Raw genomic sequence first — 14,668 nt, 5'->3', positions numbered from 1 at the left:
GGGGGGGATGCAACAGCCCATGATGCGATCCTATGGCGCTCGCATCGTTAGGACACATTGCTCCACGCGTTGAAGTATTTTTGCAAAGCTCCTCGACGGGCACAGCCGGGGGGGGGGGGGGGCGAGAGGGAGGGCACCTCGGGGGCCCACGGGGAGTGGGGTAGGGGGGGGTGGAAGGTTGGGGGGGTGGAAGGTTGGGGGGGGGGGGGGGTCCAGCGGTGCCGAGCGCGTTGCGGGGCTCCCTCTTGTGCCCGCGCACCCCCACTGCAGAGCAGGCTCCGCCGGTGGGTGCTCAGCGTGGGTTTCCCACTCTCGCAGCCCCGGCTTGGGCACCCGGCTCGCCCGGGATGGAGGCAGGAGGCGATGATGATGATGATGATGATGATGGCGGGGGGGGCTGAGGCCGGCGGCAGCTCACGGCAGGAGGCGATGATGATGATGATGATGATGATGATGGCGGGGGGGCTGAGGCCGGCGGCAGCTCACGGCAGGCGCGGGGCGGTGCCGCCCCCGCTCCGCCCCGCCGGGCCGCGCCCCGCTCCGCCCCGCTCGGCGCCGGGCAGCCCGGCAGTGTGGCGAGGCGGGCGGGCAGGCAGCTCCGCGCCGCTCCGCTCCGCTCCCGGCCCCGCCGCCATGCCGCCGCCCGGCCCCGGCCGCCCCGCCGCCCTCCTCAGCCTCCTGCTCCTCCTCCTCCTCCTCCTGCTGCCGCTCCGCCGGGCGCTGGCCGCCGCAGGTAAGCGGGGAGCCGGGGAGGGGGCAGAACTTTGGGGGGGGGGGGCATTCCTAGCTGCCATCCCCCCCCAAAAAAAAGTTCACTGCGGTTTACCCCGTTTTGAGGGGCTGCTCGAGGAGATTTCCAACCTTGGGACGTTGCTTGCCTTTTTTTGGTTTGTTTTGCTTTAATATAAAGGTGGAGGGGTGTGCAGGGCAGCGCAGGTTTGGGGGGGGGAGCTGAGCTACCCTCGGGGCCGGGGGATGCTCCGGGGGATGCTCCGGGGGATGCTCGGGGGATGCGGGCTGGCAGCGCTGCTCCCCGCCCGCCCTGCCGTCTGCTTATATTTTTTATATTTTTTCTTTTTTTTCCCCCCCTTGGGAAAAGCAAAATAAACCCAGCCCCCTTCGTAGTGTCGCCGGCTGTGATTCCCCAGCGGGTCAAATCATAGAATCGTTCAGGCTGGAAAAGACCTTTAAGATCATCCAAATAAGTAATTATTCAGCCTGGAGATACATATATATATTTTTTTTTTTTTTTTTTAAATCTGCGTTTTTAGAAACCGAGCTATTGATGGCCGGGCAAGCTAAGTGGTCTTTTCCTATGGCTCTTCAAAGTTTCCTGTGCGCAACCCAATCTTGTGATTGAGATGCACTTAAATCCAGCCCTTCCGTTGGTAATCCCTGCCACAGACAATAAACAGAGGCGCGTCTCTCCTGCTGCCCTCTCTCGTTAGGACTCCTGTGATCAAATTCAGCCTTTCCGCTATATTTCCGCCCCCCCCCCCCCCCAGCTTCCACGCCGCAAACTCATGAACATCTTCTGCATCTCAGGACTTTGTCATCCTCCGGCGGTGGCAAAGCAAAGGTGCCGGTGTTGATCCTCCAGCTATAGAAAGATGTCCTCGAGCGTAGAGCTCAGAAGTGGAGCCCCGTAAAGTTCCGTGGGTTTTAGAGGTGGCAAGAGACCGTAACCGTCGGGGCTCCGGTGATGGGCAAGGTCATCTTCCCCGTGGGAACTCGGGAGGAGAGCCCATCGCTCGCTTCCCGCAGCTTCTGGCAAGGGTTTTGAGGACGCGTCGCGAAGCTGCGCGCAGCCAGATTGGTCTTGCTGGTAGCTAAAAGCGCCTCCTGACAAGCTGATTTTGTAGGAAAATGAACCGAGCCTTCTGTTCTGAAGCGTAATTAAGGTGACGAGGAATTTTGGGGAGGGAGTTTAATTAGATTAATATTTTTTCCGCCTCTGCCGCACAAAGATCTAGTGTGTTTCGGCAAATGGAAAACAGAAATGGCACTATTGACTTATGCAGTGGCCTGGACGGTGCTGCAGCAGCATCCTCCAGCCAGAAGAAACTCTCCCTTTGCTGGAAAGGGAGAGCTTTGAGAGCTGGCAACCGGTGCCTCCCGCTCGGCCGGGAGCAGCACGGTGCGTGCCGGAGGGGCTGGGAGGCTCGGCACGGCGTGGGATGCTGTGGATGGCAGGGGATTGGGAAGGCTGGATTAGCCAGGCTGCTGCAGGGCAGGGTTTCGCTGTGGCCAAGCAGGCTGGAGCTGCTGGGGATGCTGGGGAGGGGGACGACGGCCGCGTTGGTGGTGCGGGACCCCCGTGCCTGGCTCCGTCCCGTGCGGTGCTCTTTAGTTTTGCACGCACCAAGTTCATGCAGGGTTTGAAAGAAAACTGGGCAGGAGGGAGGGAATGAAGAAGAAAAAAAACGGGAATGAAGAAGCAAAAAAACCAAGTTAAACCTGACCAAGCTGGATCAGGTTGAGTCTGGGGAGCTTTCTACAGGCACACTGTTAATCGGGCGCAGGTAAATGTGTATAAAGTTTTTAGCTGTAGAGCTAGAATTAGTGTTTCTCCAGGAGTGTTAGAGATTGCACGGGATGATGCAGAGGAGGGAGCTGAGATGGGTGCTTAGCGCCGGGGATAATCCGCTCCCCTCCGCATCTTTGCCTGGTTTTAGGGAGGGAGGGAGGGACAGACATCACCCAGAAAATAATTTTCTCTTTTAATAACAGAGAGTGTACATACTGTTTGTGTTGCCTTTTGCAACAGAGTGGGGGGAGAAGTGTTGTTTTGGATTGGGGTTTGAAACCCAGAAGCAGTCGGCCCACTCACCCCCAGGGCTGCTGCTCTGCTCTCCTCTGCTGCTGGGGGAACCCCAGCTCCCACCCGCGTCCCCCTGCACCGCTCCTGGGGCTTTTGCCTGCCGGGCTGCTCGCTGGGCTTCGTTCTGCTGGTGCAGGAAAACAACTTGGTGCGAGGATTTTGAGCTCGCTTGAGGGCCTTTCCCCATGAGGCCGGCTGCACAGAGGTTGCCGAAGGGCTGCCGAAATCCAGAGGGTGATGCTGGAGGCCGGGGAGGGGAGTGAGCTTGGCTGACCAAGGGTGTTTGCAGGCAGCGGGACGCTGCCGTCCTGGTGAAGGACTGTCCTTCCATCCCTCTGCTGTGCCACCATCAGGAAAGCACCGAGGGAGGGGGATATCGGCATGGCTGTCCCCCGCCGGCGTGGGTCGCGGGCTCCTGATGCTGTCGTCGCGAGCAGACGGCCAGGGGAGAGATGCTCGGAGACCTGTTGCTCCTCAGCAAAGCCTTGCAGGAGGTGGAGGCTGGCTCGCTCGAGGACGGCGGGGTGCGTGTGCAAGGATCCCCTCTGGCTTTTTGTCTCCTTCTGCTTTAGCTTCTTGGTTACAGAGCCCTCTCTCTTAGAAGCGGGTGCTCTCTGTGCACGGTAGTGGCAGCATGAAATAATGAAACAACAAAAAATGGAGAGAAATGGAAAAACATGACTTTGAAGAAGGCAGGATCTCTTGGAAGTGGTAGTTGGGGGGGTAGGGGAGAAATCCAGATTTTTTCTCTGTTTAGAAATCAAAAGTGCACCCCAGCTTGCCTTATCTCTGTTTGGAAATCAAAAGTGCACCACTGCTGACCCAGTAAGCAGCTTGGAGAGTCCAGCTGTGTCCTTTATCTCCTCTCCTGTGTAAGGTCCCGTGGGTCCTTTTGGTGCTGTGCGCGCTGGCTCCCTTTCCATCCCTGCCCTAACCATACAGGGAAAAAAAAAAAAAAATCTGTAGTTTTGGGTCAGTTAAGCAAGCCAAGACGACACAAGGAGCTTGGTTTTGGTTCCATTTCTAAGCAGCGGCAGCGCTTTCAAGTCCTCAGCCCTGCGGCTTTCCCCCTCCCGGCGTGTTTGGGGATGGTGGGATCAGCCTGCCAGCCCCGTAGCTTATCGGGAGAGTCCGTGAGCTGGGCTTTGCTCGGCAAAAGCCAGGCTCACAGGCCGGGGCCGGGGAAGCGGCAGGAAGCGCGGGGCTGCGAGGTGAGGACGGAAGCGGCTGTATGGAGTCTGCGAGGAGTTCATTACAGCAGATGTTGGTGCCATAAAGCCACAGGTTCCTGCTGTTTCCTATTCACTTATATCCTCCCGGCTTTAGCGATGCTAATGCGAGCGAAAACATTTGCTGGAGCGGGGCGGGGAAGGGGGGGGGGGGGTGCATAAATCAGCAGCCCGTTCCCTCTGCCCCCTTCTGCCATCCCACCCGTGCGCCTCGCCTTGGGAAGCGGGGAGATTAGTAGGGGTGCAAGGGATGCCTGAGCCGCTCGCTGGCTGCCAGTCGGCCCCGCCACGGCATTTGAAGACCCGCTGCCTCTGATTTTTGGTTTTCCGTAATACGCAAAGCTGTAATTTGCTGTAATCAGTTGTATTGTGCAAGCCAGCCCTGCTCGTGAGTCAGAGCGCGGTGGCACAGCCCTGGCCCTTTGGATGCTGGGGAGGGGGGGTGTGGGTGTCTGTGTCGGGTGGCACGAAGGCTCGTTCCTCCTGCTGTTCATCCAGGGGTGAAGGGAGCTCCGGTGATCCTTCCCTGGCTCTGCCAGAGCTCAGGACCTAAAGGGAATGTTGTGTGAGATGCTTTCCCCTCCAAACCAGAACCTCTGTGGTGCCCTAGGAGTGGTGAACCGGCAGCTTTTTGAGTGATGCGGCTCCTCACGTCAGACCGGGGCACCGGAAAAAAATCCTGCATGACCTGCAGTGGGGTTGCACTGGGGCTGGGAAATGCAGAGCTTTGACTTGGGAGAGGCAGAAAGCCCCACAAAGCTGCTCTGATGTCTGGTTTCACACCCGCCCTCCGAGGGACCTCTCTTGGTGGGAGCCTGGAGGCCCCTTGCTGAATGCAGCACCCTCCCTAACACTCCCTAAATCCTCCGTCTCGCTGTCCCCGCAGCCCTCCAGGCTTGGCTGACGCTTGAATTTTTACTGTCGAGGCAGTTTCGGAGCGTGGGTTTCCTTTTAGCTTTACGCTGGGGTCCCAGCACGGAGGGTGATGTTGTTCTTGAGGGTCCCAGCTGGGTTTTGGTGTAAATCAGTTTTGGTCCCGGTGGGGAGCAAAGCGCTAAAAACAGGGGCTGCGTGCATGGGGGAGGCTGGGGAGCCAGAAGGCAAGCAAAGCATCCCGGCTGCATGGAGTATTATTTTTGAAGCCTCCTGGTTTTTCGGAGGCCTGACTCACGGTGCAGGAATGCGCTGGGCTGGCAGCCCCGGACCTGCTCCTTGGTGGAGGGGAAGAGCTGCCGTCTCCTCCTCCCGAGCCCGTTCCCCATCCCCTCTCCTCCCAAACCGCTGGGCTGGGCTGGGAGCAGCCACATGTTTGCTGAGCTTGGATTTTTAGGGGATTTTTTTTTTTTTTTTTCTTCCCCCCTTTTCCTTTCCCTTTGCTATTTTTGCTTTTTCACGTAGGGGCTGCTTTTTTGATGGGGCTGGGGCAGCTCGGCGGGTCGTGGCGAGGCACCTCTGGGTTGCATCGGCTGCTGGGAGGTGAGGAAAAGGCAGAGCGAGCCCTGAGATCAAACATGAGCCAGGCTGGGAAAGGCTGGGCAAAGCCACACTCGAAAACGAGGAAAGGGAAGCAGGAATTATTTAGCATGGGGCTTGCTCCAGCATGTCCTGCACGCTGCCTTTAATCTCCTGCGGTCCCTCCCCGCTGCAGCCCGGCACGGCCCCGCTCAGGTCTCCTCTGCTCCCCGCTGCTTTTGGTGGCTTCTCCCAGAACTGCTGGCTCAGCTCAGCTTTTGGGGGGGCTGTTCCCCATTGGAGCGAGCTCCCCTGGACTCAGACGGGTGTGTTATATCTGGGTTAGGTTTGCAGTGAAGTGCCCAGGGTGGTGGGTCCTGGTCCTCATCCCCAAACTGGGGGTCCAGGCGCTGCTACCCGGTGTAACTTGGGGGGGTGCTGAAGCTGCAAGCCTAAACCCAAACTCTTGGTGGTTGGGTAAATCCAGTAAAGGGACCGTGATGACAAGTTTGGCTCCCTGTGTTTCTCAGTGGGGAAGTGGGAAATTCAGGTGGGGAAGGGGAAAAAGCATGCAAGCAAAGCAAGCCACGTGCCACCGCGATGCTCTGCAGCAGGCAGGGTGTCTTACAGCTCAAGAGGAAGAAAATGTTTTCGTCTTTGGTGTGAACTCTGCTTCCCATCTTTCCTCAGCCCGCAGGCCCGGGCTCTTGCCTACCTTGCCTACCTGCCTGGAGCATCCATGGAAGCCACTGTGTCTTCCCTCCTCCTGCTTCAGCCCTCAGCCCCTCTCCAGAGGGGATTGATGGCCAAGCACTCACTCATTTAGGTGCTGGGGAATATCTCCTTTCCAGCTCCTACATTGCTGACCTTTTTTGCTGTGAGGGGGAGGAATTACCAGCTCCCAAGCCCTGGGGGTGGCTGTGGAGTCACCTGGGGTGCATGCATGGGGATGGCAGGTTGGCGGGCAGGCGTGGTGGTGTCACAGGAGTCCCAAAACTGGGCTGTGACCATGAGACAGGCTTCCTCCTGGAGCCGGATTTCTGCAGGCAAAACGTTTATCAGGAGGCACATCCCGCGGCCTGCCACGCAGGGCTCAGTCTGGGTGGATGGGGCTGGTGTAATCCCTCAGGATCTGAAAAGCAAATGTTTTGAGCCAGTTTCTTCCCTTTTAACTTAAAGGCAGTGATTTTTTTTTTTTTTTGTTACCCTGGGAGATGGGCACTTATTAAAGAGTAATATACCTGATTATAGAAGGAGCAAACTGAGAAGAGCTCTAGCCTCAAACTCTGAAGCTTTTCTCTGCTTGCATTTGGGGTCTGGGCTGCTGTCCCTTTCGCTGGGGGAATGAGGCCCTTCAGGTAGGGAAGAAGACCTATACAGATTTGCAGAGCATCTTTGGGGGTCTCCTTCTCCACCTCCATCCCTTTGCCCCACAAGTCTGATCAGCAGCAGCCCATAATACACGTATATACACACGTATAGCACAGCTGCCCTTGCTTCTCTCCCCTATTTATTCCCGTAAGAGCCAGGAGGAGGAAAAGGGCTTGTTTGCAGCCATGAGCAATGCCTTCCCTGCCCGAATACCCCGGGCTGCGAGTGTGGGTTGTCCTTCTAATCGGTGCAAAACCCTTATCGAGCCAGACACAAAAGTCGGATCCCGGCATCTCTCATGCTTCCGGGGGGTCCCGCTGGTGTGGTTTCCATAAAAGTCCCATGAATAACCTTTGCTGGCCCCCGGCTCCCCGCCTTCATAAGCCTGCGCCGAGTGTGAAAGCTGAGGGATTGTTTCCCTTTGAAAGAGCGTGGAAAATCTCATTTGGAGACGTTTAATGCATATTAGATCCATCTGCCTTTCGAGCGGAGGCCACCGCAGGAGGAGAGGTGAGGACCTCTGAGTGCAGATGCCCGGTGCCCAGGCGGGCTTTGGGGCTCTGCGGGAGTGATGCTGTGGGCAGCACCCTCAACTAGAGGATCCATGCAGGTGGATAGCATGGGATGCTGGAAAGGTGTTGGGGGGGAACCCACAAAACTTCCATAGAGGTGGAGAAATGCTCTCAGTGTTGATGTCACTGCATGGAGGTGCAGGATTGTTTTGGATGCTTTGGCTTGCCCTAGGGATGGATTCAGCACACCTTGATATATTGAACCAAATGGCACTCAGGCACAGGTAAAATGTGCACGGGAGCGTTTGAGCGCAGGATGGTGCATGGGGAACACTCCTGTAAGGCACCATGGTGCTGCTACTCCCCACCGGGCTTCCCTCCCCGTTGAAGTTGCATGGAGATGGACGTGGTAGCTGTTGAACGATACAAGCCCATCATAGGGGAGGCTCACACCAGGCAGGGAGCTGAGAGAGCAGCTGAGATGAGAGCAAGCTTTTCTCCACCCTGATTTTGTCCTGCCGTTGCTTTGTGAGTCGTCGTCTTTGTAGTGAGGTGGGTGCTGGTCTCTTCTCCCAAGTAGTTAGCGATAGGATGAGAGGAAACAGCCTCAAACTGCGTCAGGGGAGGTTTAGATTGGACATTAGGAAAAATTTCTTCACGGAAAGGGTAGTCAGGCATTGGAACAGGCTGCCCAGAGAGGTGATGGAGTCACCATCCCTGGAGGGGTTCAAAAAACGGGCAGACGTGGCACTTTGGCACATGGTTTAGTGGGCATGGTGGTGTTGGGTTGATGGTTGGACTGATGATCTTAGAGATCCTTTCCAACCTTAATGATTCCTAGTTTTTACTTTCATTAAAAAATAATCCAGCCACCAAGCCAGGAAACATGAAATTCTTACTCTCCCCTTAATTGGTTTAGTGGTGGACTTGGTAGTGTTAGGTTAATGGTTGGACTGGATGATCTGAAAGGTCCTTTCCAACCTAAACGATTCTATAATTCCCATTTGCAGAACAACTCTCCTCCCTGGGAACTGCCACCAGCCTGGAAATGATCCCGGATTGCCCCCTTCTTGCCACGCTCCCTCCTTGGTTGGCAGCATTTAAATGCCTCTACACGTCCTCCTCCACGACTTAAATGAGGAGCAGTATGGGCTGTCCACCTCGGGGTGGGCTCCTCAGTGTACCTGCATCTCCTGGAGTGGTGGCAGGTTGGAGGGACAAGACATCATAAAACAAACCCAGGCTTCCCGGCCGGGTGACTTGCGGAGGTGGGAGGCTATTAAAAGGGTTGCATTGCATTGTATAGCGTGGGAGTTTTCCTTAGGCAGGAAGTTAGAGAGCAGCCCAGAAACTCCTCGGGACAGATTTAAATGGGAGAAGGGACACGCCTGGGATGCAGTGTTGCTGTCTCCTCCTGTCTGCGGTTGCTGTCAGTGGGTGTCCTCAATGCTTTCTAGGCTGTGAGGTTTTGGGCTTATTCACGATCAGTGGCACACGTGGGCACATCCACCCAACAGTGGCTGAAGGCACCAAGAAGGTCCTCAGCAGAAGACCTTGCTTCATTGACTGTCCAGTTTTCCTGTGGACTCGTGTGATGTGCTGGGAAGTTGTAGTTCTTCCTTTGGATGATGGTGACTGCTAGTTGGAGGACCTAGAGCTGTTGGGATGGAGGAGTGGGGCTTCGGAGGGTTTTGTGGAGGTGGATGAATGCAGCTTCCTTCCACTGGGGTAACCGGCTCTGTCTGCCGTCTTGAGTGGGTCTTGTCCCCGCCTTGCATGCTCTGGAGGCTGATCTCTGCATGCCTGTTATCCCCCGTGGAGACCTCGCCGTCCTACGCCGTCACCCGGCTGCGTTATTGGCTCTATCTGTTTGGGTTGGCTTGAAGAACAGAAGGAGGGTGTTTTCCAGCAGCCAGAAAGTGGTTGCTATTTAAAACAACCAAAAAAAAAAAAACCCTGCGGTCTGCTGCTTGCTTTTCATCCATGTAGCCAAAAGGAGCCAAGCAAGCGTCCCCACCCTCACCTGGAGGGGCTTCTCTGAAGGCTTTGCAGGGCCTGTAAATGAAGCTAGTAATTAGTGCTGGTCATGAGGGTGGATCTTGCAATGTGGCCATGCTGTCTGCTGTGGTCTGGCCTGGGGCCGTCACCTTGTTTCGGATGGCCGCTGCCCAGGTGTGGGATCCCAGCAGCCTCCCTCCACCCCTGTTCATCCCAAACAGGCTGGGGATGCTGCTCGGGGTGCAGGTACCCTTGCCTCCCCGCCTGGTGCGGCTGTTTTTACAGTTGCTGGATGGTGTTCCTGCACCGGAATATTATTTTGAAGGTTTTTCTTTCCCCCCTAGACAGCTGTGAAATGTAGAGACGTGCTTAAAATGAGAGCATGGCTCCCAAGTCCAATTACACAGCAATTAAAAGTAATCAGTGGTCTGGGTCACTGCGTTAGAGACTAGGCTCGTTGAAGGGTTTTCTCCTCCACCCTACCTTGGAGAAGCTTAAATGTCCTGTCCCTTCTGCTTTCTGGGACCTGACCTGAGGACGTCTTCCCAGGGCGGGTGTAATATTGCTGAAAATCTGCATTAGGCTGGGAGTAAGCTGTTCCCCGTGCTCAGGAGCTCCCCGTTGGGGCTGTGGCATCCCTATAGAATCACAGAATGTTTTGGGTTGGAAGGGACCTTTAGAGCCCATCCAGCCCAACCCCTGCAGTGACAGGGACAGCTTTAACCAGCCCAGGGTGCTCAGAGCCCCGTCCAACCTGGCCTGGGATGGTTCCAGGGATGGGGCCTCCACCACCTCTCTGGGCAACCCCTTCCAGTGCTTCACCACCCTCAGTGTAAAACATTTCTTCCTATCCCTACGTGGCTCTGTAGCGTCTCCTCTGAGTTGCACCAGTCTGTATGCTCTGGGGACAAGCGCTCGGTGACACGGTGTCACAGCTGGGTGCACGCCTGGCTCTGTCGGCCCTGGGCTAATGCTTTGGGCTGGAAGGAAGAAGAGGTGGCAATTCGAGCTCCCCTGCCATCTCCACCCATGCATTTCTACCCGGGGCTGCGGTTCCTCTCATCCTCCCCTGGCCTTTAGGAGGAGATGCCTGGCTTGGTTGTGGAAGCACGCTTTCCTGGAGGACGCGTGATGCCTGCTGCGTGTCATTTTGGCTGCTTTTCTGCAGTCAGAGCCCTGCAAATGCCTCCTTCCGCGCTCCGGAGTTGGCACTAAAGGGATTTGTTTCAGGAGAGGGGATTTGGCTGCGCGGCACGGAGCTGCTTCGGTGACCGGGGTCCAGGGCGTGATGAAGCCAGGGTGTGGGCTGCCAAGGGCTATAAAACTTTTATTTTCTCCCCCTTTGCAGTCCCTCTTTTTTTCATGTATGTCTTACGCTAAATGAATTGCTACTGGTGAATGACTCGTCTGTGCTTGGGTGAAGCAAGCACGGCTGGGAGGTGTGGCTGTGGAGGCTTTGCACATTAAAATCCCATGGTGCCATCGCCCAGGGATCCCAGCTTTGCATTGAAGGAGTTGCAGCCATGCGGTTAATCCCTATCCTGGGTCGTGGCTACTTCGGCTACGCTGGTTTTTATATATATATATATATATATATATATAGGTGTGTGTGTGTGTATATATATATATATAAAGGTATTGAGGCACATATTTCAGACCCTAAAATTTATACACCAAGATAAAAATGTTGGCTCTGCCCAAAGCTGGAAAAGCAAGATCCAAAAGCTGGAAAGAGGGTTGGGTTTTGTTTGGGCTGAACAGTGACTAACAAGAGTTGAGTTTTTAAAGCAAATGCTGGGGATAAACTGGTTATGCAAACCGGGGCAAATTGGGCAGGTTCCTTTGTAGTTTGCAACAAAACCCCGGGAGTCTGGGGCGTGTTGGGGCTGGTCCTGCCAGGGATGGAAAAACCCACGCGCCGGCTTTGCAGAGGGGTCCCAGCCGATCGGGAAGGATCCCGGGGGATATGTGGTAGGGAAAGCCAGAGGTTACTGCGGGGCCTCATCTGTCCAGCTAAAACCTTGAGTAACGCCAATCCTAAAAACACAACGGGTCAAAAATAGATGATTTATTTTAAGTGTGGTTTTATAATACCTGCTAAGAGGAATTCATGCTGACCCTGGCTCCAAGAAACTGTCAGGCTTGCTGGTCCCGTGCCGCCGAAAATATATAAATTTGGAGGATCTTTGGGTTTTTTGCTGCGGCATTCGTCGGCCGCGGCCGGGAGGGTGGCGTGGGGTACGCAGGCGCGCCAGCAATGCTCGGCATGCTTTGCAAAGGCAGTCGGACTCGCAGACCGCAAGGCTTCTGGTTTCTATCACAGCCTGCGCTGTTTTGGCCAGGGGCGTCCATCCATCCATCCCTCCATCCCACAGCCCTCTCGGGCTCCGCGAGGCTCCTCTCAAGTGCGGTGCTTTAAGGCCACTAGAAAAAAGAAGCCGGTACGAGGGCCCTCGTGGATTTTTAACTTCGTCCCGCAACGCGGGCTGGGGGAAGGTGACGCCTTGCTTGTTGGTAAGGCAAACTAATGCTCCGTAAAAATCCCTCTCGCCGTTTCCCACTGGATCGGTCCTCTGGGCTGAACAAAAACCAGCTTAGGCTGCCGTCGTCTCTTTGCCGGGAAAAGCCCAGCTGCTGGATGAAGCAGAAAATTAAATGAAAACCGCCTAACGGGAAAAGAAAGATGATTTTTGCACACGGGGAGGGGGAAAAGAGGAGGCAAAGTTGCTGCTTAACCCCGTCGGCGGCCGGTGCCTGCCCTTGGAGCATCCCCTGAGCACCGGCACCCCGCAGTGCCGTGGCATCGCTGCACCCGTTTGCTGTCCCCGCATCCGAAGGGCTTGCTGCTGTTTCTTCTCCAGCTAGCGGAGAGGGATGAGGTTGGAGGCTCAGGCACGGCGGCTTTTTGGTGGTCCCCGGCCGGCTGGGGAAGGCAAAGCTCCGCTTGCAAGAGCGGGTTTTTGTTGTGCACGCGCTTCCTGCCTCCCCCTTTCCATCTCCATATCCCAATGACATACTGGCTCTGTTTTCATTAGTGTTTATGGACTGGCTATAAGGGGATGCAGCAGATCCAGCCAGGCTGTTAATGACCCCTGCATGAAATAGCAAAGCCCACTTAGCGGTCTCGGCCGAGGGGTTTTACTGCAGCCTCTCCCGGTCTGCCTGTGCCTGTCTCCTTCCCTGGGAGAGGGACGAGGAGGGCTGCCGGCACGATTTCTCACTTAAAGAGAAAAGGGCTTGGACTTGTGTGCCTATGGGAGGCAGGGGAAGGAGAGCGTGTGCGAGTCTACGGAAAGTATAGGGGGGAGAATGCAAACCATATGTTTCTCTGAGGGTCAAGTTGCAGAGCCTAAAACCAGCGGGGAAGCAAAAGAAGCCGGAGTCCCGCAGCTTGGCTGTGCTTTGCATCCCGGTAGGTTTGGGGGGGTATCCAGCGTGGCCTACTGAAGGATGATTTTAAAAAATAAACCCACCCTAAAGCTTGATTGGGGTCCCTGCCTGGCATGTCACTGCTGTCGCACGGATGTAGGGCTGGGGTTCAGGACTGCTTCCAAGCCCTTGGGGCTCCTGTAAAGGAAAGGCAGGGATGCTGGGAAGAAGCTTCTCTGGGTTGCCTTGGGTTCATGGCATTTCCAAGTTTGATAGGAAGTCAAGGGAAGAAACTTTTTGCAGGGAAGGGAGTGCCTGCCGCTCGCTGGAAAAGCAAGGCTGATGTTGTGCCGTGCGCCACAGCTGTCCTTGTGTTCTCCTTCCAGCTACAGAGAGGAGAGTCAGATGAAAAGATCCATTTTCCCTTCTCGGAGTGGAAAAAGTTATGTGCAGGCAGCCCGGAGAGTTGTGTAGACTTCAGACCTAAGCAATGTGAGCTGGATTGAAGTGCTTTTAAAAAGAAATCCGAAAATAGGGGGAGCGGCGAGGTCCCACAGCAAACTTTTTTAGCTGGGAGACATCTTTTGTTTCCAAAATGAAAGGCATGGAGACAATATCTGATTCCCCAGCCGGCTCTACGGAGCCGTTTGCAACCTGTCAGCTTGGTAACCGTCTGCTGGCAGCCCGCGGGGAGCGCGCTATATCTGGGACGCGGGAGGAGAGGGGCATTGCCGTGCCCCCCAGGAGCAGCCCCGCGCTCCAGCCCCTCCGCAGAAGGGACCGCGGGGCACAGCATCTCCTTGGCCCATGCACCAAGAGGAGCTCCTGTGCCTAAGACACCAAAAATCCCGATGGATTTATCTTTTGGCTGTCTGACTTATTTGGGTTTTTTGTTTGTTCGCGGGAGATTTCTTTTTTTAGCTTGGTTTTCTAAAAAGAAATCTGGATTTTTTTTTTTTTCAGTCATGCTGTTTGTGTGTCTGCAGTCCTCCCCCTGTTTGACTTGGAAGTAGATGTCTCGCCGTTCAGCGCCTGCCTGATTAGGAAATTAGCAATATAGTTTTTATCTAGGCGAGCCGGTCAGCCAGTGAGAGGGATCTATTAATATCCCACGAAAAAAACTCAACAGCATAACACTTGCCACCTACTATTGGGGAACACAAATGCCACGTGGGCGTGAGTATTTTGAGCAGCAGATCTGTAGGAAAGCAGGGGTTTTTTTCTGCCGCTTATGGAACTGCATAGTTTGAGCTGGTATGGGGTACCCCAAAATACATGAAGGACTGAGGAAAAATGTTGGAAAAACCTTAGGCAAGGTGAGAGAAGCGCTGAAGGATGCCTTCAGCTCATGGCAAAGGACACTTGTTAACTGATGATGTTAATTGTTGCCGAGGGAAATGGTCCTTCACTAATGATGGTTGAGTGGCTGAAGGGGAAGCAGGAGGAGGGCATCCTATGCCTGGGTGAGCCCGGGAGAGATGGGGAGGGAAGGGTGGGCTTCCCTGTAGCCTACACACGTGCTTTGGAAGAAGCTCTGCGGTGAGATTGCTAGGTGTGTCGGATGTGGAAGAGTTTCTCAGGGCTTGCTCTGCAGAGCAAAGAAAGAAAGAAAGAAAAGAGTTAAAAAGGCATCTATGTAAACTGCAGGCTGGAGGAGTTTGGATTATTGTAGACCTTTGGGTCAAGGGTATCCTGCAGCTTTGGCTCCTCGCATTTTTGGGGAGCAGCTTGGTGAAAACAGAGCATCAAGGGGAACGATGGGGGAAAAGAGCATCTTCCTGTTGGCACGGTACCAGCTGCTTCCGCAGGTCCTGAGGGTCTCCGTAGGGTCTGATCTGGCTGGCATTTGTCCCTAGGTAAGTGCTGTAATAAAGCTGGCCCTTGCTTCGCTGGCAGGGTGGCCTCCTGGCTCGTCC

General features: G+C 55.2%; 1 protein-coding gene across 1 annotated transcript in view; it reads left to right on the top strand.

Annotated features, from left to right (window-relative positions):
- Positions 1-1,361: 1,361 nt before the first annotated feature.
- The window catches only part of UNC5B (unc-5 netrin receptor B), a 56,795-nt gene continuing 43,488 nt past the window's right edge, over positions 1,362-14,668 (top strand). The window contains 3 exon segments of the mRNA XM_075717430.1: positions 1,362-1,508; positions 1,511-1,544; positions 1,547-1,597. Of these exon segments, the coding sequence (XP_075573545.1) occupies positions 1,362-1,508; positions 1,511-1,544; positions 1,547-1,597 (232 nt within the window).

This window comes from Pelecanus crispus, chromosome 10 (genome assembly GCF_030463565.1).
Source record: "Pelecanus crispus isolate bPelCri1 chromosome 10, bPelCri1.pri, whole genome shotgun sequence".
Taxonomy (NCBI): domain Eukaryota; kingdom Metazoa; phylum Chordata; class Aves; order Pelecaniformes; family Pelecanidae; genus Pelecanus; species Pelecanus crispus.
Note: the sequence above shows the minus strand (reverse complement) of the source record. Positions and strands in the feature narration are given on the sequence as shown.